Source organism: Delphinus delphis, chromosome 10 (assembly GCF_949987515.2).
Source record: "Delphinus delphis chromosome 10, mDelDel1.2, whole genome shotgun sequence".
In the NCBI taxonomy this organism is placed as follows: Eukaryota; Metazoa; Chordata; class Mammalia; order Artiodactyla; family Delphinidae; genus Delphinus; species Delphinus delphis.
Genome location: NC_082692.2, coordinates 100451377 through 100471676, shown reverse-complemented (window position 1 = coordinate 100471676; position 20300 = coordinate 100451377). Strand labels below are relative to the sequence as shown.

The 20300-nt window shown below is 55.2% G+C and overlaps 1 protein-coding gene across 1 annotated transcript in view; it reads right to left on the bottom strand.

Moving 5' to 3' along the window:
- GRIP2 (glutamate receptor interacting protein 2) overlaps positions 1-20007 on the bottom strand; it is a 79822-nt gene extending 59815 nt beyond the window's left edge. The window contains exons 1-14 of the mRNA XM_060021516.1: positions 19968-20007; positions 12376-12456; positions 11971-12106; positions 11030-11175; positions 10253-10339; positions 9636-9711; positions 8294-8439; positions 7295-7442; positions 7018-7187; positions 4787-4912; positions 4310-4459; positions 1507-1693; positions 852-997; positions 34-114 (exon numbers count right to left, since the gene is read on the bottom strand). Coding sequence (XP_059877499.1) covers positions 34-114; positions 852-997; positions 1507-1693; positions 4310-4459; positions 4787-4912; positions 7018-7187; positions 7295-7442; positions 8294-8439; positions 9636-9711; positions 10253-10339; positions 11030-11175; positions 11971-12106; positions 12376-12456; positions 19968-20007 — 1720 coding nt within the window. The remainder of the gene's footprint in view (positions 1-33; positions 115-851; positions 998-1506; positions 1694-4309; positions 4460-4786; positions 4913-7017; positions 7188-7294; positions 7443-8293; positions 8440-9635; positions 9712-10252; positions 10340-11029; positions 11176-11970; positions 12107-12375; positions 12457-19967) is intronic.
- Between the last annotated feature and the right edge of the window lie 293 nt (positions 20008-20300).

The following is a 20300-nucleotide window of genomic DNA, read 5'->3' as shown; positions in this document are numbered from 1 at the left end:
GGCAGGCGGAGAGCGTGCGGGGAGCGGACTCACAGCTGATGGTGATGCCCAGCTCCACGCCACGCCTCTTGGGCAGCTTCACGTGGAAGGTGCCGCTGCTCGGGATGACGGACTCTGGGTGCAAACAGACACACACCCACGTGAGACTCAAGGGAAGGGCCTCAGGGAGTCCCTGCCCCACATCCATTCTGGTCCAGTGGGGAGGGACCCCAAACAACCCCATCCTGCTTCTTGCACCCACAGATGAGGAAACTGAAACATGGTGCACTGACTTGTCGGAGACAAGCACCCATCAGGTCAGAGCAGAGTCAGGACTAGAACCCAAACCTTACGGCTGCCGCCTCTCCGGGGGCCCCATGGCCCAGCCCAGTCCGTTCGGATCCAGCAATGACTTACTGGACGCCTCTCATGGGCCGGGCCTCAGCTGGTGCTTTCACACGCTTTATCTCGTCTAGTCTGAACAACACCCCTTGTGATAGAGGATTCCATTCCCTATTTTACACTGGGGGGAACTAAGGGTGGGGGAGGAAGGGTCCTGTCCAAAGTCACACAGTGTTCAAATCACAGAACCAGAATTCTAACCGAGTTGTTTGGGGTTCTCTGCGTAAACCCTCATCCCACCCCACCCCCCAGCTCCTGTTCCACTGCAAAAACCCTCATCAACCCTCACACTGGCATGTGCAATTCCTTCCACCCCGGCGAGTGCCTTTCTCCCACCATTAGTGCTGGGGACACACTGCAAATGCGGGGAGAAGGATCAGGGCAGGGCGGGAGGTTGGGGGGAGCAGGGTAGTGAGAGGAGGGAGCACAGGGTCCCGAAGGAGAGCAGGAAGCTCGGGGCACCCACTCACCGGCAACGTCAAACTCCACCTCCAGCACGACCTTGTGGGCCAGCGCCGCGTCCCGCAGCAGCTGGTTGGCTTCCTCCATCGTCCCGTCCTCGGTGGCAACGCCATTGATGGCCAGGATGCGGTCCCCTACCTGCAGCAGCCCACACCTGAACCGGACAGCCCGGCAGAGAGAAGAGGCCCCGTTGGGAGACAGGAACATTGCGCAGGAGCAGGGCCAGGCCCCAACCTGGGCCCCGCCTCCCGGGCGGGGGTGGAAAGCTCAGCTCCACCCTGTGCCAGCTGTAGATCCTCAGGCAATTTACCACAGGACTCTGGCTAAAGTGTGACCTTGCTGGGCCTCAGTTTCTCTGTCTGTCCAATGCGGATGATGCCATGCCTTAGGAGATGTATATAGAGGACTCTGACTTCAGTCACACAGGGGTTCACGTCCTGGGTCACTCGAGTTGTGTGACCCTAGGCAGGTGAAATCAGCTTCTCTGAGCCTCAGATTCCTCATCTACAAAATGGGGCTGGTAACGGGGTTGACGTGATAGTTGATGAGATACAACTGTGCAGCCAGGCTTGGTGTATGACTTGGTTTCCCTGGCTGCCCGTAAGCCCCCCACCCCCGAATTGGAGAGTGGTAGGCCCAGTGGGTTGGGGGCAGTAGGCTCACCTCTCCGCCGGGCTGTCAGGCTCAATAAAACGCACGAGGGGTGGGGAGGACAGGGTCTCGGTGGCGAAGATGCCTCCCTGCAGCTGGAGACCGAAGCCGCTGAGGGGGTCTCCGCAGAGCACGACCTCGGTGGTCTCTGTGTGCACAATCTGGCCGCCTGGCCCCACGGTGCTGGAGGCCAGCGACACTGCGGGGCAGGCAGGCACGGCGCTCAAGGCACAGCCCCAGGGACGCCTTCCTGCCAAAGCCCATCCTCCCTCGGCCCAGACACCTGAAGTCAGAGAGGTGAGTGAGCGGGAGGCCTGACTGGCCCGGGGTGGGGCGGGGCAAAGTCGAGGCCCATTCTAAGCCTTGGTTTCCTCACCTGAGCAATGAGATCACGAGTCCCACCTGGCAGAGCTGTGGCAAGGATTAAGGAAGACAGCTCTCGGGACTGCCGTGTTGTAAAACAGAGGCTCTGAGGGTCGGTGATACTATGTCATGTCATGTTGTGTGCTGTTATATTTCAATTTGTTTTATTATTATATCATATACCAAATATCACATTATATTACTGTTAGATACGATAGTATATATTATGCCATTTTTGGTAACAGCTTTATTGAGATACAATTTGGCTACCACAGTATACACCCACAGAGTGTACAATTCAACACTCTGTTTTTAGTATATTGAATACTTAGTACGTTCAAGTTGTACAGCCATCCTCTCACTCAATTTTGGGACATTTTCAATCCCTTAAAGAAACCCTGTTGCCTTTAGTTAATCACCCAAATCCTCCCATCTCTTCCAGCCCTAAGCAACCACTAATCTACTTTCAATGTCTTTAGAGTTGCCTATTCAGGACATTTCATATCAATGGAATCATACTATACACGGTCTTTTGTGTCTGGTTTCTTTCAATTAGCATAATGTTTTCAGGATTCATCCATGCAGCACATATCAAAACTCCCTTCCTTCTTGAAGCTGGCTAATATCTAACTGTATGATGATAGCACATTTTTAAAATCCGTCCATTGATGGACATCTGGGTTGTCTCCACCTTTTGGGTATTATGAATAACACTGTATAAACATGTGTAAATATGTTTTTGGGTGAACATGACATATGTTTTCATTTTTCTTGGGCATTTACTTAAGAGTGGAATTTCTGGGTCATATGATAACTCTGTTTAACTATTTGATATGTTATTTAATATATTTTATTTTATATTCCATATATAAAATACATTTGTATTATTAATATAGATAAGGATATCGATAAGGATATCAATTATTAAATAAAACTTATTATATTTCTTTCTATTAATTATACTGTTGTGTCTTTATATATTATTTTCTTATATATTATATATACATTACAATACATGTAACACTTTATTGTTGGGTATATTGTGTTATTATATTTATATTCACTATTTTTTTCACTATTGATTTTTTCATTATTTCATTATTTTTTCACCTCAATGATAAGATTGTACCTGGAACATTGGAGGTGTTCAAAAAATTTTATTTAACTAATTAATTGTTATCATCAAGGAAGGAGACAGGTAAGGGGTCCCAAGAGTTCCCAGGCTCCATAAGCTCCTGCCTGTGAACGACACTTCTGAATCTTTTCACCTACACACCCCCTGCTTCAGTGGGTGACAAAGGTGCTGGTAAAGGGGTGTTGTATCTCTCATCTGACTCTGAATTCTGTTTCCCTTTCCACCTTGGCTGCCAGGAAGCTCATATCCATATTTCGCTCCTTTCAGGTGCCAGATGACTTATATTTCTCTTTTCCCTCACCTGGTTCAATCCTAAATGGCCCAGTCTGACCTTCCGTTCTTTCTGGAGGCCTCCCCAACTCACATGGAAGGAGGCTGGGAACACTTTCAACATCAACAAAGGAAAGATTCTTCTCAGGACAGATTTCAAAATTCTGGGCATTCTTGTGACTTTTGCTACTTCCACATGTTTCCTGCATTATCATTCATCACTATTTGTCTTTACATTTATTCATCTTTAAAAATACTTAAATACAGGCTTCGCTGGTGGCGCAGTGGTTGAGAGTCTGCCTGCCGATGCAGGGGACACGGGTTTGTGCCCCGGTCCGGGAAGATCCCACATGCCGCGGAGCGGCTGGGCCTGTGAGCCATGGCTGCTGAGCCTGCGCGTCCGGAGCCTGTGCTCCGCAACGGGAGAGGCCGCAACAGTGAGAGGCCCGCGTACCACAAAAAAAAAAAAAAAAAAAAAAAAAAAAAAAAACCTTAAATACCTTCATTTCAAAAGGAACTATATATAGTGATCATAAATAAAGAGAAATGTTTATAAGCAAAAGTTAAGTAGAAATATATATCTAATAAAACTAAAAATTACTATATTCTGGATGGCTAGTTTCAGGCCTGTGTGTCTCTGTCTTAGGGAAAATTAACAAATGTCAGAGAGGTGGTAAAGACAAAGTAACACCACACCCTGGAATGGATCAGAGGGCTGAAGGAGAGAAAAATGAAATGGAGTTACTGTGAGACCTTCGTGCAAATCTGAAAAGGCATCCTTTCCTCAAGACACTTTGCCACCACCTGCTGGGAATTTTTCATAATAAAAATACAAGACAAAGTGTACAAAGTAACTGTCACCCCTCAGGTGTGCCCTTGTGCAGTGCACAACCTGCCCAACCATCCGCAGCAGCCTGGTGTACCACGCATGCTATTTGATGCCCCCCACCCACCCCCAGCCCTGCCCCAAATACCCCATACCCTTTGGCAAATCTCTCTCTCAGGCACAGAGGCAGCCCAGAGGGGAGGGAAGAGACCATGGCTTACATGAGCTCTTGTGTTCTCTTCTTCGCTGCCTCCTCCGTCCCATTGTGGTCCGGGGGCTCATGGGCTGGGATCCGCGAGGAAGGGTGCTGGGATTGGTGCAGGGAAAGGCGTGGTTCATGGTCGGTGAGGAAAAGGGAGATGAGGACAAGGCTGGGGGAGATGAGAGCACAGAACAATGAGCCCCAGCAGAGCCCTTCACCCTGCCTCAGGGAGACACAGGGATGCCTTCCCCCCTCCACCGTGCTCGCTGTGTGACCTCTGCGAGCCAGTCTCTCCCACTCTGGGCCTCAAAGCTTGCAGGGTTTTCACAGACCTGTTGAAACCCAGCTTCCAGACAGGGGCCCATCTCGTCACTAATGTGTGAGGTGATGCTGTGAGGACCCCTGACTTCTCTGAGTCTTGGCTTCCTTCCCTATAAAGCAGGCTCCAGCCCCTCCCTAGGAATAGGGGAGAGTGACAGCGGGGAGGGCACTTTACATCGGCTCTGGTCCTGGCTGGCAGGGGTGGCCCAGGTGGGTGTCCTGCAGTGGCCAGGCCGGGGGCTGTGGCAGGAGGGCATGCAGGGGTCCCAGCGATGTGGCTGCTCGCTCCTCTGCACCTTCACTGTGGCGGAGAAAGAGGAGAGACAGACGTTGGGGGCTGAGCAGGTCTGGATCACCACACCCATGAAGGATGAGCTCCTGCCCGCACAATGAGGGGAGGAGAGCAGGAAGAGAAGATGCAGAGTTTCCCAAGCCAAGCCAGGCATTCGAGATTTTGCCGGCACGTCCTGGATGCCCACCGTGTGCCGGGCACTGTGCTCAGGGCTCAGCCCGAGAGGCAGGGACAGGAGAGGGAAAGCTGGCTCAGATCAAGGCCCACAGCTGGGAGGTGCTGGAGGAGCAGGATGTGAACCAGGCTGACTGGCTTTGGAGCTCAAGAACTGACCGGTCAGCTCCAAGGAGTGCAGTTTGCCGACGATGACCAGCTGCAGCACCTTCGGAGTCTGCCGCAGTGCTGCAGCCTGGGCCGGGGCCTGGGCACGCAGGGCACCAGGGCCTGGCATTTCTGCCCCGCGCTGGGCTCTCGGGGGCCACCTGGGTCCCTGTTGGGTTGGCCCAGGCCTGCCCGGACCTGCATCGCAGTCTGAGGCTGTTCCCGCTTCCTCCCCTCCACCTTCCACAGGCATCAACCCCAGCGAACTCTTTACTCCAGCTAAGCATCTGCTTCCCAGGGGACCCCGCAGACCCTCTACCAGATCCTGCCCCCCTCACATCCCCAGCATCCCCCTCCTACCCACTGCCCCAGGCCCTGTACTGGTTCTTCCTTCTGCTGCAGGACTTGTGGGGGGATGTCCAGCCTGGTGCAACATGTTCTTGGAGGGATGGGTGAGGTCTCCCGGTGATCTCAGCCCACTGACTCTGCCTCCCTGTTTGGTGACTCCAACCCCACCCGGGGGCTGGGCCACCTCTGGGGCTAGCAGCGGGTCCAATCCTGGCTCCATCACTGACCAGCTGTGGGACTGGGATAAGTCACTTAGCCCCCCTGTGCCTCATTGTCACATCTGTAAAATGGGACAAATCCCTAGGGAAGCTGGGAGGATCAGAATGAGTTAGCACGTATGATGTGCTTACAGCAGTGCTGGGTGCTTAGCAGAGGCTTATTCAGTGAGAGCCAGGGGCACTGTCAGCAGCTGTGTGCTCTTGGAAGGACCTGCCCTACTGGGCGCCTCAGCACCTCTGTACCAAACTTGTAGACTTGTCATGTGGGTGAACCCACATGACCCGTGGGAAGCCCAGGCACCACAGCAGGGGGTAGGGGAACAGAGGACGGGACTTCAAGCCCCAAAGCCTCCTCCATCAGCCCCTGCTGTGGCTTGTCGGGGTCCTTACCGACCCTGGCAGAGACCAGAGATGCCGGTCCTCACACATCTGATCTGCAGAATTTTTCTCTTCTGGAAGATTGGGGTTGCAAAGGGTGGGGCAGGCAGACTCCATCCTCGCCCCCCTCCCCCACTGTGCCCCAAGGGCTGGAATTCACAGCCTGACCCCCTTGACCAAGCCTGTGCACTCGGGGTCTTGACTCCTACTTACAGATGAGGCAGCTGAGGCTCAGAGAGGCAAAGCACCTGTCCAGCTGTTAGGGATGAAGCTGGGATGTGAACTCGAAACCCAAGGGTTAGGCTGCTGGAAGCACTTGCCTGCCCTGAGCAGGAGGCTGCCCTCCTCTGACCACCCTCCAGCCTGCCCCAGGCCCCCGCTCTGCCCTCTGGGACCCCAGACCATCTGCTCCCTCTGCTCTTAGAACTGCCCAGCGCCTAGGTCCCTGGTCCAAGCTGGGAGCCCCGACCCCTCACAGGAGTGGCTCTAGGCCCTCCGTGACTGCTTGGCTGCCTCCTCTGGACCTGCCGAGGGCCCTGAGCTGAGTCCAGGGTCCAAACTCTGAGTAGCACAGGGCACAGAAGACTGTCCCCTCCCTTGTTCTAGCCCTTATACTTCTATTAATATAACCAGTGATGGAACTAGCTTTTGGGCCAACCATGCCAGCAAGCTGTCAAATCAAACACCCAAGTTGTTTATCCGCCCCACCTCCCCACCCTTAGCTGCTGCACTTGACAGTTCGAGCTTCCCTGTGGGAATGGACATTTGTTCCAGTAAATTTTAGCCTGCCCAAGGCTTTGGTCCATTAGCCTTCAGGTTTGAGCTCTGAGGTCTGCCAAGGGGACCCACCTGCCTCTGAGGGCTTCAGGGGCCGCCGACTCTGGGGCGCAGGTAGGATCTCCAGCCGCACTTTCTCCGACACGCTAGCCAGGAGCTTGGTGGCTTCAAGCAGTGAGCAGTGTTCAGTGCTGGTGCCATCGATGGACAGGATGCGGTCTCCGGCATGCAGGGCCCCACTCCTGGCCAGGTCAGGGAGCAAAGGGGGAGGCTGGTCCAGCCGGACAGAGCTCTGGGCAGCTCTCCCCCTGCAGCCCCCACGCCGTGGCAGCTCTCAGTGGGTGCCCACCTGTCCACCACACTGGCCGGCTTGATGCGGTCGATGGTGATGACTGGATTGTTCCGGTGGGAGCCGGTGGTGAGTGAGATCCCCAAGGTGGACCCTGGTGTCTTGGTTATTTCCACTATCAAGGGCCCTGAAGCGTTGGCCACTGTGTCTGGTAAGTGGAAGGAAAGAAGAGTTTGAGATGCAAATATTGAGCACCTTTCTCCATCTCGACTTAACCCTCACTGCCAGGGAGGGATCACTGCACCCACTTTACAGACAAGAAAACTGAGGTGCGTGGAGGCAAAGACCTCGTCCAAGGTCACACAGCCACTCAGAAGCAGATGAGGGGTAGGAATTCAGGTCTCAGGGGCTCTGAGCCCAGGCCTTTGCTGGACAATACTAATTTGCTCGCATATATTCGAGAGCCGACTGAATACACGGAACTGTGGGTTTCACTACGAGCATTCCCCCTTTCAGAAAACGGCATCCCATTCACCCACCCAGTGGCTGGAAAACAAAACCCTGCTCCTCCTACTCTCACCCCCACCCCCATGTCCAAACATCAGCAAACCAGGCCAGTGGACCTTCATTGTACTTCCCGAATCTGACCCCGTCTATCCCCCAGCTCAGCCCCTGGCCCAGCCACCATCACCTTTCTCTCACCTGGACAGCTGCAGATTAGAGGGCATCACGCAGCCTTCCCATCTCTCTCCCTGATTTTTTTACACACTTATCATCATCTGACACACTCTATATGTGATTTATTCCATCTATTGTCCGTCTCTCTCCACCAGAATATCCCATGCGAATGGAGACCTCATCTGTGTTGTTCTCAGGTGGATCCCCAGTGCAACAAACAACACCTGGCAGAGTATTACTACCCAGAGAGGCTCAGAGAGGCTGTGACTGGGCCAAGGTCACACAGCCTTTGCAGTGGTGAGGATCTATACCTGCTACCCCCTTCCCTCTATCCCCGGGCCTCTTCCTGCTCCAACCCTAGCCCTTAGGCCCCCAACTCACCTGGAATGGCCACATCATACTCCACCTGGAAGAGTGCCTCGTGGCTGCACTGCCGCAGGGTGGCCAGAGCAGTGGCGTGGCTGGCCCCATGCAGCAGTATCCCGTCAACGCTGAGTAGCCTGTCCCCCACCTTCAAGGAGCCCTCCCTGTGGGGAAGGGCCCGGTCAGTCAGCCTCACCCAGTGCGAGCCAGAGAACAGAGGGAGGGCAGGGTGCGGGAGAAGGAGAAAGGGACAGAGCGGATGAGGGAAGGAATGCACATGTGGGTGAAAGAACCAGGGAGGTTATGTGGAAGCAGCTGAATAACTGAAGCGGGCACTGAAGACGGGGGTCGGGTCAGCTCCAACCCCTCCCAGAGGCGCTTAATAAATTCAGTCCCAGCTCAGCCCTCCAGCGTCTGAGCTGGAGATGCCCTTCGAGGTCACCACCAGGGCCCCGACAGGGTCCCAGCCCTGCCGGGCCACTCAGCATCAGGGGCGGGCAGTCTGGAGGCTTCGAGCTGCCAGCACAGCGGTCCCTGCCCAGGTCCCCACCCTGGTTCTCAGCAGTGATTCTGGGCTGGTGAGAAACATGCCTGGGAAGGAATTCCACTGGGCCCCAGGGGAGGGGCATGAGGTGTTCACCTTGGTTTGGGTCACATCCCAGCTCTGGAATGCCTGCCCAAACAGGTGGCCAAAGCTATTCTGGGAGGTTCTATGAATAACTCATCACAGACCCGTCCCAAGGTCAGGTTTAGATTTCTGACAAGGCCTTTCCAGGCATTTCTTAAAATGGCCAGGAATCTCCCGCTGGGAGGTAATGGGGTCAGGAGTTGGAAGCTGGGTGTGTTCCTACTCCACACTCTCTCCTCCTGGTGCTTCTGAGCTTCTGAGCGGGGCTCAGGCAGGGCCAGGCTGGCAGCGCAGCCAGGACTGGGGAAGCTGCACCACAGAGAACCACAGTGACGCTGGTCACCATGCCCCACACTTCCTTCACAGCAGCTCTTAGGGGCTGCACTATTGGACCCACTCCACAGACAGGAAAATGAAGGCCAGGGAAGGGGTAATATGACACTAAAGCTCACTCTCCATCCCCATCCCGCCCCCGCCCCGCCCCCCCCCCCCCCCACCGCCTCGAGATAGCAGGACCTTGGGGAAGAAAGGTTGGGGGAAGCTCTCATTTGGGGTTTAGTGCTGGCTCCACCAATCATCTGCTGAGCGACTCTGGGCAGGGGTGTCCCCTGTCTGGACCTCAGTTTGCTCATCTGGAGAATGTGTATGATGTCCCTTCTGCCTTCTTCCTAGGGGAGCTGGGGGAGGGCAGTGCAGGGTGAGGCTGTAAGCTGCATCCCGGCTAAGGCTCACCTGTCGGCAGGGCCGCCGGGCCGCACGTAGGTCAGGACGAGCGGCCGGGACTTGTGCCCGTCTTCATGAGCACCTCCTGGACAGAATTCGACAGTCATCTATCCACTCCCTCCCTGGCGCCCGGAGGCCCCAACCCAGACCTTAAGCAGGCTTCCTTAATTAAATCTGCTTGAGGACTCTGTGCTTGCTTTTCATAGTCCCTCCTATGAGATATCAACTGCAAATCCCACCCAGAGTTCGGACAAAAAGTAGGGAATAGGACCAAAGTCCTCTCTCTATTAAACAGCTTGCTTCCTTTCCTGTGACCTCATCCTATTTCCCTTTTTCCCCTCGTTGCTAGGCAGCTCCAAACTTCATTTTCTGTTACAACTTTTCCCTCTCACTCCCCCCAATCATTTGTTGCTTGGCCAATTTTTCCATTTAATACTTGATTTTAATGGTTGCTTGGCCACTCTGTTGCTTGGCCAATTTTTCCGTTTAATACTTGATTTTAATGGTTCTTAAAAGTCAGAAGGAAGATTATACATGTATGTAATTCATTAGAGCAAAATAGAACATACATAGAATTGGCATTAGCCTTCCCATCCCTTGACCCCAGATGTGACTCTTACACTGACCTCTGAGGACAAAGCCAAAGCTATTGCCCTCCTTGTAGAGGGAGACATCCACTGTCTTTGAAACGATCCCTGGGTTGTTCTCAGGGGCTGGGGAGAAATGGAGGACTCCTTGAGTCCTTCAGTTGCATCACCAAGCTGGCAGATGTCCCCAAAGCTCATTCCAGGAGAGTTGGGTGACCAGTCAAAGACATTACAGGAAGGGTAAATTCCCCTTGCTCCATTTTACAGGTAGGACAAGTGAAGCTTAGAGGCACACTCTTCCCTAAAACCCACTCAGTCCACCACTTAGAGAGGGGGAAGGGCCAGCCCATGCTCCCACAGAGATAACAGTAGAACTCAGGCTTGAGTCCATGGCTCACAGTCTTAGGCCAGAGCTGAATTCCAGACAGTTACTCAAATTTCAAGACTTCAGACCAATTTTGAAAATTCAGAGCTAAGCTAAACCCTAGGCCACTGTACTCAGTGCAGCATGGGAGGGCGGGGAACAATTTATTCAGTGACATTCCTAAAACCTTCCCTCCTAAAGGAGAAGCATCTGGAAACTAAATATGCAGGATGACAAGGGGTTATAAGCAGGTCCCTACCACCTCCTGGTGACAGCGTACTGCAGCTGTAGGCAAGGCCCCAGGTGCAGCATGGGTGTTTATGGCCAGTCCCCAGGACCAGTCCACCCCAGCTGGCATGATGCCCACCCACCACCCAGGTGCTGGCAAGGAGGCAGCTTTGTCCACCCATGACCAAGGCAGTGGAGAAAGTTCCCGGTCCAAGGGCACCCACCAGGCGGGGGCAGCTCATACTCCACCTCCAGCACCACACGCTCTCCCACATTCTTGAGCAGAGTGATGATCTCATCGTGGCGGAGCCTGGTCAAGTGGATCCCGTTTACTGACCGAATGTAGTCGCCCACATTCAGCAGGTCACTCCTGGGAGAAAGGAGGCCAGAGCACACGTGTGGTGACAGGTGCTGGCATTTCATGTCCCCCCTCCCACTGAATCCTTATGGTCTCTGGATCCCCATTTTACAGATGGGCAAGCTGAGGCTCAGAGAGGTCAGACATATCCAGGGTCAGACAGCGAGTGAGTTAGGAGAGTGGGGATTCTAACCTAGACCTGCCCGACACCCAGGCCAGCTTTTCCCCTGATGCTGGTCTGCCCGCTTTCCCTCCTGCTGAGGTGTCACCCTCATAGTCATAGCTCTAATCGGCCCCAGACAGCCCACAGAGTGGCCAGATCATCACCCCCTTTGCTATTCCTTAATGCTCTTCCTGGGCCCAGAGGGGCAGTGATAGAGAGGCTAACTCCTAGGTTTCATGGAACTCATGGTCCAAGGGACCCCAGAGGTAAAATAATAGGTGCAGGCAGTGTGTGCAGAAGTGGCACACAGGGCTGTGCCAGCAGAGCTGATCGCCTGCCTCAGCCTGGGGTGCTGCGGGCTTCCCAGAGGCGGTGTGGGGGGATGAACAGGATGCAAAGGCCTGGAGGGCCCGAGAGCGGCGAGCATGGGATGCTGTGGCCGAGCTGAGTCAGCTCTGGTGCAAAGGGAAAGAAGCAGCCGGGGCCTAGAATCCCAGCCTCCACTGGGGGCGTTCCCTCCACAGACACCAAGCTCTTAGGTGCTCCAGGAAACAGCTGTCTGATTGCTCTGCGGAAAGCCCTAGTACCCTCCTCCACTGCCGCCTGGCCCCCTTCCTGCTGCCCCCACTGAGCCCACTTCTCACCTGGCTGCGAGCCCCCCAGGCCTCAGGTTGGAGACCCTGGGCTTCCCATCCTTGTCGGTGCCACCCGAGATGGTCAGGCCCAGCGTGCTGCCTTCCTTCTTCGTCAGCTCCACCATGGTGACCCCTCGGAACTCCTCTGCTGACAGATAGGGGGTGAGTGGGCAGCGTGGAGCAATTCTAGGCCCCCAGCTCCAGGACAAGTGAGGCCAATACTTGGTAAGTCCCCTCAGTACCCTTGGCTGCATGACACTGGGTGAAATCCTCCTTACAAAGGAGGATCAGAGAGGTTAAGTGACTAGTCTAAGGTCACAAAGTGATTTAGCTGCAGAGACAATGCTGTCTGACCCCCACCTGGAGCTCTCTGTGCTCCAGGACAGAGAAGGGGAAGGAGAGGAGGCTGGTTACCTGGAATGCTCTGCCTGCGGCACGCCAGAGCCACATCAGCCCCTCCTGCGTCCTTGCCTCCTTTGGAGTAAGGCCCATCGTCTGCAGGAGAGAAAGAAAGGCCCTGAGTTCCGCTGTCATTTCCATCAGGCAAAGCGCTCCTGCCTTGGGAATCTTCTGCTTCGTGGACGTGGCCTGTTAGAGGGGTTCCTTCCTGCCACCAGCTCCACCTGAGTCTCCGCTGGGGGAGCCTCATGGCTTCTCCCCGCAAGGGCAACTCTGTCTGTGCTCTTGAGTAACGCTCTTTGGAGCACCCACCAGACTGGGCTCTGCACGACGGTCCAGTGATTAACCATCTCCACAACTATCATTCCACATATACAGAAAGAAGCTGAGGCTCAGAGAGGGACAACTTGTGCCTACGGTCACACAACCCTTGGCCACGAGAGCCTCTGCTAATAGCCAGGACCAGACCCCAGGCACATCTGCCCACCCTGCCCCATGCTCCAGGCTCCCTTGACCAGGTTCTTTTTGTCACATTCCTTCTACAAGTCTCTTCTCAGCCCTGGACTGAGATGGGTAAGGTCAACAGGCAAACCGTCAAGCGGGCCACCCCTGCCCCTCCAGGCACTGTACACCCCCCCAGGCTTCTGCTGCTGTCTCAGGCCTCACCCAAGCCTACACCCCGCCCCCCTCCCTGCTCTGCCCCCACGCCCATTCACCAGCTGTGGGCAGGCCACTCCCTCCCCAGCCCCCTGGCCACAGCAAGGCCTCTCACAGGACTGTCCCCCTCCTCACTCTTCAGAGGAGGGGGAGAGAGGGGGCTAGGGAGGAAATCAGCCCCAGTTGGGGGCAGAAGCCTCTTATCCCATCCCAGCCACATCCTTTTCACGAGGTGGGGAGGGGCTCAGATTAGCGTTCAGCCAGAGGTGGTGTCAACCTGGGTCAAGATCAGGCCACAGCCTGGCCAAGGTCCGGGCTCAGTCAGAACCAGAAATCTACAATCTACAGCACGTTTCTCAACCTCGGCACTATTGACATTTTTTTTTTTGCTGGATTGCTGTACGATGTTTAGCAGCATCCCTGCCCTCTAACCACTAGATGACAGTAGCATCCCACCCCAGTCACCACACCAAAAATGACTCTAGACAACCCACACGTGCCCTAGGGGGGGAAATACTGTCGCCCCCAACCCCGCCCTGCCCCTCACTGAGAATCACTGCTTTAGAGTCAGGGGTGGGGCTCAGGCTGGGTCGGGGTCAGGTTCAGCTTGGGGTCAAGGCTGTAGCTCAACCTGGGTCCAAGGAAGCCTGAGAACCTTCACCACCTGCAGCTCTAACCATTGAGAAATGGCTTCTCCGGACCAGGGATAGGTTCCCTTAGCTTTGCCAGAAGGTGGGAAATAACGAATCATTTCCAGGGCCCCGGGAATTGGCCCCCAGCAGCTTTGCTCACCTCCCCCACCCCTAGGCCCTGTGTTCACATCCACAGCCACGGATTCAGGCAACACCCCATTAAGTATAAAGCCTCCTATTACGGTTCCCTAATTTGCACTTAATTTAGATTCAACAAGACGTTTCTGAGCTAATAAAATTAAAAAGACTGGGTTCTATCAACTGTGTGACAGTGAACATCTCTGGTATTTCATGTGGGCAATTCTGGAATTAAAATCTGTCTTATCCCATGCAAATTAGACTCTGCCACTGGAAAATCCTTCTCTCCCCGGGCTGTCCTGGGAAGACCAGAGATAAGCTTGCTGGCTCCAAGTTTAGGAGTCTGGAGGTGGGGGAGGGGGAAGATTATCTCCTACGGACAAGAAAGCAGAGAATCAAGTTTGCCAAATTCAGAGCCGTAGAATCCCAAAGAATGGAGCGGAACAGCGGTGGGTTAACGCTGACTCTGAAGCAGAGGGTGCGGGATGTTGGCTGCTGAAGCAGAACGCCCATTTCCTGCGGTGTCTCTGTGGTGTGTCTTCAACACTACCTCTCTGCCCTTTCCTCATCCCAATATTCACATTTTGATCCAGTGAATGACACGGTGCCAAACTGGGCTGCGATGGCACACTTGGCACAGCTGAGATGTGGGGGTCTGCTGCCTTTGGGCTCAGCTGTCAGACAGGCCTGACCGTGTGATGATGCAAACCAAGACTCATACAACTGTGCGCAGAGTCAGCGGGCAATAAGTGAGGACTTGAGAGACGCTTCTGTAGAGAACGCACGTGCATTTTAGGGTGTGGCCTTGATGACCTCTCTCGGCGGTGGAGGCCACTCAGGATAGCTGATGGCCAGATACGGGGCTTCTGGATATCTAAGACCCCTGCCACATTCAGAAAGGCACCCATAAGGAATGCTACAATGTCTGCTGATGCTTGTTCGGAGGGGACAGTGCCCCACTCTCACAAACATCCTCAGGTCGGGGGAAACAGGCAGCATTCAAACCAAGAACCAAGGCAAGGACAGAATTGCTAGTTAACCGTGTGACTTGAGTCTCTATTTCTTTATCTGTAAAACGGGGGTGTCTCCAACTATCGCTGGCTCCAACCAGCCCAGGCATGAGAATTTGAGGGAATTATTTTATTTATAGAAAACCCCAGGAGGGTTCGGACCCCAGTCCTCCTCCCTCGGAGAACATGCCTGCTCTCTCCCGCTCTCTCTCTATTTTTTGTTCTGGGACCTGGTAATTATATGCTTATAGATGAAGGCTTTTCAAAAACATCTTTCCCACCAATTTTCAGCTGGAAAAGTGCACAAAAAACAGAGATATTTTTATCCGAGTGTTTTTCCTGTCTCCTCCTTCCAGCAATGGGCAATTATGAGCTTTTTCCTTCAGTCAATCTGTCCTGTAAGAACTCGCTTCAGAGGGAAATTCATTTCGCAGCAATGCCAGACCATCCGGCCGACTCAGGCTGGGCAAGTCGGGGGAGCAGGAGGGAGAGACACCGTGCTGAGCACAGACCGCACACCTGGTCCCCGGCCCCCAAGCTGCAGCCCGGGTGGATGGGTTTCTTTTTTATTTTATTTCTCCTGAAAGCATTGCTAATTTGCCTTCATTACCTCCGTTTCTCTGGAGCCCCAGGGAGCCACTGAGCTCTGAGAAAGGGAACAAGGAAGTCAGCCCTTGGCCAGGCTGCCTTTGTCAGGGTCCCGCCTAAGCAGGACAGGGCCTTGGGAAGCGGGGGCTGGGGAGGGCTGTCGATGGGGGCGTGACTGATGCCTGGCTCTGCGGGACTCCAGGAGGGAGCGTTCACCATCAGAGAGGGGCCACTGGGAAAACCAATGCCCGGAGGCTCAACTTGGGCTGAAGAGAAAATAACCGCTTGACAGAAAGCCAGCATCAGGGCCAGCCGGCCCAAGTGCCACTGAGGAGAAGGGGGCCCCCAGTCGCCCCTGGGTCCAACCACAACTGCACACAGCGGCCCATTGCTGATTGCACTCCGACAAGTGATCGGCCAATCCTGGATGGGTCGGCCCCACCTCCGAAGGCATCGCTGGCTCGATGGAAAGGGTAGGATGGGCTTTGGATCCTAAATCTGCTGCCGACTGGCTAAGGGATCTGGGACAAGTCGCTTCTCCTCTCTGAGTCTCGGCACAGTGGAGGAGCCAGTGCCCACCTCGTGGGTTGGTGGGAGGCATCAGCGAGGTTATGTGGTACACAGAGCCAGGACACATGGAAGTTCTCTCCCCGGCCCTTTTACTCACTTCGTTAGAAAGATTTTCCCATTGGTAATGGTATCAACTCCTCCTGATCAAGTGCCAGGTGCTGTGCTAGGTGCTTCGCAAGCTTTGCCTCACGTATCCCCATCACCTTCTGAGGTGGGATGATCGTTATTTCCATTTCACAGATGGTGGAGCTGAGGCACGGGCAGGTTAGGCGACTTCCCATTGTAAGGGGCAGGGTCAGGATTTGAACCCAGGCCATATTCTAAGAAATTTTAAATTATTACCACTTTATCCTCATGATAATCTTATGTGGTGGGTGTCACGATCATCCCCACATTATAGATGAGGAAACTGAGGCACAGAGAGGTGGTTAAGGGAACTGCCTGGGGTCACACAGCTCCTAAGCGGCAGAGCCATGGGCCCCCTCCTGCCTTCTCCCCTCACCCCATGACAGTCCTGGGGTGACTGAGGACTGACATGTTGACCGGCACTGACATGTTTAACTCTTCTGCGAGCTCACTAACAATCCCATTTTACAGACAAGGAGACTGAAGCCCAGACAGGCCACTCAGCTGGGGAGCTGCAGAAGACAGACTGGAATTGGTCTGTCTGGCCCCCAGCAGACCACATCCTTAATCCTCAGCTCTGCTCTCTCCCTCCAAACACAAGGGCAAAAGACCCCAAAAGAGGGGCGCCCAGGGAGGCAGCACCGGCACCCAGGAGGCCCACGTTAGCGCTCGGGCACCCACAGGCTGGACACGACCAGAGAGGTTGCCAGCCCTGCAATCCCTCTTCCACAAGGTGTGCGGGGCCCGTGGCACTGGGCCCTGAGCCCACGCTTGGGCTGACACCCCCCTCCATGGGACCACGATGGCCCCAACGTCATGTGGGGCAGGGATGCAGGCTCCAGAGGGGCCGTGGCCTTCTGGGTCTGTGCTCTCCCACGTCCCTCTCAAACCCACAAAACTGGGTCACCAGCGGAGCAGTGAGGACTCAGTCCACCCGGCGGAGAATAAAAGCAAACGTTCTCCCCACAACTGACAGTCCCCGGGCCTCCCTGACCTCACCTCCTAATGCTCTCTCCTGGGCTGCCTCCACTCCGGTGCGCTGGTCTCCTCGCCATTCCACACACCAGACTCAGGCTCACCTCAGGGCCTTTGAACTGGCTGTTCCCTCTGCCAAGAATGCTCCTTTCCAGACACCCACAAAACCCCCTTCCTCACCTCCTTCAGGAACCTGTGGAATCTTCACCTTCTCATCTTTCCCAAGCGGCCTGTTTGAACTTACACCTACACTCCCAACACCTCCAGCACTTCCCATCGCCTTCCTTACCTAGCAGACCTCACTTTTTTTTTCTTTTAACTTAGTGATCTCATTTCCTATCTGCCCCTTCCCACTATGATGTCAGCCCTGGGGGGCTGGTTTTTTGCCTGTCTGTTCACTGCTGTTTTTGGCATAGAGAGTCTGGCACACAGTAAATTCTCGGTAAATCATGTGAAATTCAATTCCCACTTACAGATTAGGAGAATGGGGATCAAAGAGGTGGAATGAGTTGTTTAAGGTCGTAGAATCAGGAAGAGGCAGAGATAGGATGCAAACCCAGGCCTCCCTGGGTCTGGAGGCCTTGGCCTCCGTGGTCTGGGAACTGGGGTTTTTCCCACAGCCATGGCCCTGAGGAGGTCAGGCCTGACAGAAGATCCAGGTGGTTCTGGTGAGGGCCCCCCAGAGGAGTGGGCAGCTCAGGCCATGGCAGAAGTACCCTCCCACCCACCCCGACACACACACACCCTGTCTGAGCCTTCCCAGGAGCTGGGAACAAAGACCACTTGGTGGCCAGGAGTCAGAGGAGGGTGGACACTGTGGGGCATGGGAGTTTCCTGCCCGAATCTGCTTTCAAGCCTACTGTGTGCCCCAGGCCCAGTCACATCCCTTCCTGCAGGGGCTCAGGGTTAGTGGGGTGAACAAGCCTCCCAGGACCAAGACAGCATGGCCAGGGCATGGGCCTGAGAAAGGACTCGTGCTGGCAGAGTCCATCGGGGAGGAGAAAGGGCCCTGGGCACTGTGTCCCACTGGCCCCAAACCCCAGCCTGGCTCTCCCTGAGGAGCACTGCATGTGGCCTGACTGCTCAGGGTCTCAGCCTGCTCTGTGAAATGTGGAGGGTGCAGGGAGTGGCCACCTGTTGGGGACGTTTGCTGAAACTATTGGAAACAGGTTCTCTTTCCTTGAGGAGGATCAAGCTGTCTGACCATAAGCTCTAAGGTACTAGGGGCCCTCTGGGAGCCTCAAGGAGAGGAGTCTGTGTGGAAATAAAGCTCACCTAAAAAGAAGCAGAGACCTGGAGTCCTAATCATGTTAACTGAGCACCTGGATCCCACTGTGCCTGAAGCTCCCTCTTTAGACTTTTCTTTAAAAAAGCCTCAGTGTTGACACCAAGTGAGACACGTGTGATCATGAAGCTCTGTGACCTGGGGAGGAGACTAGGGTGGGGGCTGCAGGGGTGAGGGTGGGGGTCAAGGAAGTCATCAGAGAGAGAAAAAGCCAGGGAGATCATGAGGGGCCTTGAATGCCAGGATAAGAAGCTGTGATCAAACCTGAGTTTTAGCAAACTCCCTCCTACAGCAGCATGGAGGGGGTGGGGTGCGGTGGGGGATGAGGGCCAGGAAGCCAGGGAGGAGACTGGGGCTAAGGTCTAGGCAGGCGATGCTGAGGCCTGAGCCTGGGTAGAGGGGGCAGCTCCATGAGGAAGAGGAAGACACCTCCTTGGCAGTGCCCCAGATGAGGTCTCCAGGGCACTGCTGCCCTTGTGGCTCTGACCACTGCAGGACCAGGTGACCCCACTTCCTGGGCCTGATGTTGAGAGGACAGATGTGCCCAAGCCAGGAGGGCAGTGGAGTCGCCAGGAGGGGGCAGGGGCAGACCGCATGGGGTCGAATCCCAGCTGTGCTACTTCTAGCTTTAGCCTTGGACAAGTCACTTAACACCTCTGTGCCTCAGTTTCCCCAACTGTAAAATGGGGAGAATAACAGTGCTGAATACACAGTGGTGTGAGGATTAAATGAGAAAATGCACAGAGAGAGCTCCGAACAGAGCCTGGCACGGAGTAAGGTCTCAACAGCTGTAAGCTACTATTATTAACCACATTATTATGATCTGGGGACCTAGGGGTAACCCTGTCTCTGCCCTCTGCGACAGGCAGGGAGGTGGGAGCCTAAGTTCACGGGCCCTCGGAAGCATGGTTGGGGGAGCTCTGCTATGAAAGTCATCAGGGGGCCAATCCCGGCTCAGCCACTATGGGCCTTGGTCAGCCACTGGCCCCTCCGAGCCTCAGCTTCCCCATCTGTCTGTCCACTGGGACCACAGTCCCTACCCTTGGAGCTGCTGCAAGGACGTAACACCAGGAGTACATCGACTATGGGAAGGCATTGACAGGACGGCCAGGACATGGAGTGAAGGGTGACCTAGCCAGCCCCAGAGCCCCTCCCAGGGTCCCAGCCCCGGGCCCACCCAGGAATGTGGCAGCTGAGCAACACCTGTCCCCTCTGCATTCCCAGAGCCTGAGGCTCACCGACCAGACAGCACCACGCCGGGGCCTCTGCCTCTTGCCATGAGCCCATGTAGAAGCTCCCCCCAAAGCACCCTGACCAGGGAGCCGGCGCCCACAGCTCACGCAGGGGCAGGATGCGTCTCCCTGGGGCACGCCTGAGGCAGGAGCGCTGCCCTCCGGCCGTGCCATGCAGGACAGCCCAGCGGACTCAGTCCCGCAGCCACGGTCAGACAGACAGCCCTTTCCCCTGCCCACCGGCCAGGTGTCCCATGCCTGCCCTCCCTCCAAGCTCTGGGTCTGGGAGTGGCTGTCCCAGACTTTGCCATCCCAGGCCCCTCTCTGGGTGGCAGTTCCAGAGGGATCAGAGGGTTCGGCCCCGCCACTCTGCCTACTGGTCCCCGTTACTCACCCGCCTCTCCAGGGGTCTCCCGGCTGAGCCCACACAGCATGTCTGCTCGTCTCCCCGGTGCCACTGACTCCCTTGGGAGCCAGGGAGGGGCTATGGGAGGGGAGCTCAGAGCTCCCACTGGCTGGGCAAGAGTCCACCCACTGCAGCGGGCGGCTCTCTGCTTAAAGGGGACACGGCCCTTGTCACGGCTGATCCTTGGATGGGGTTCAACACCCCCCCCTCCAGCCTGAGTCTGGGCAGGGGTCTTTGAAGATGGCAGGCCTCCCCCAGGGTCCCCAGGCAGACAGACCCCTGAGGCCAGCTCTGCCCCTGACTCGCCCTGGGTCTTTGGTA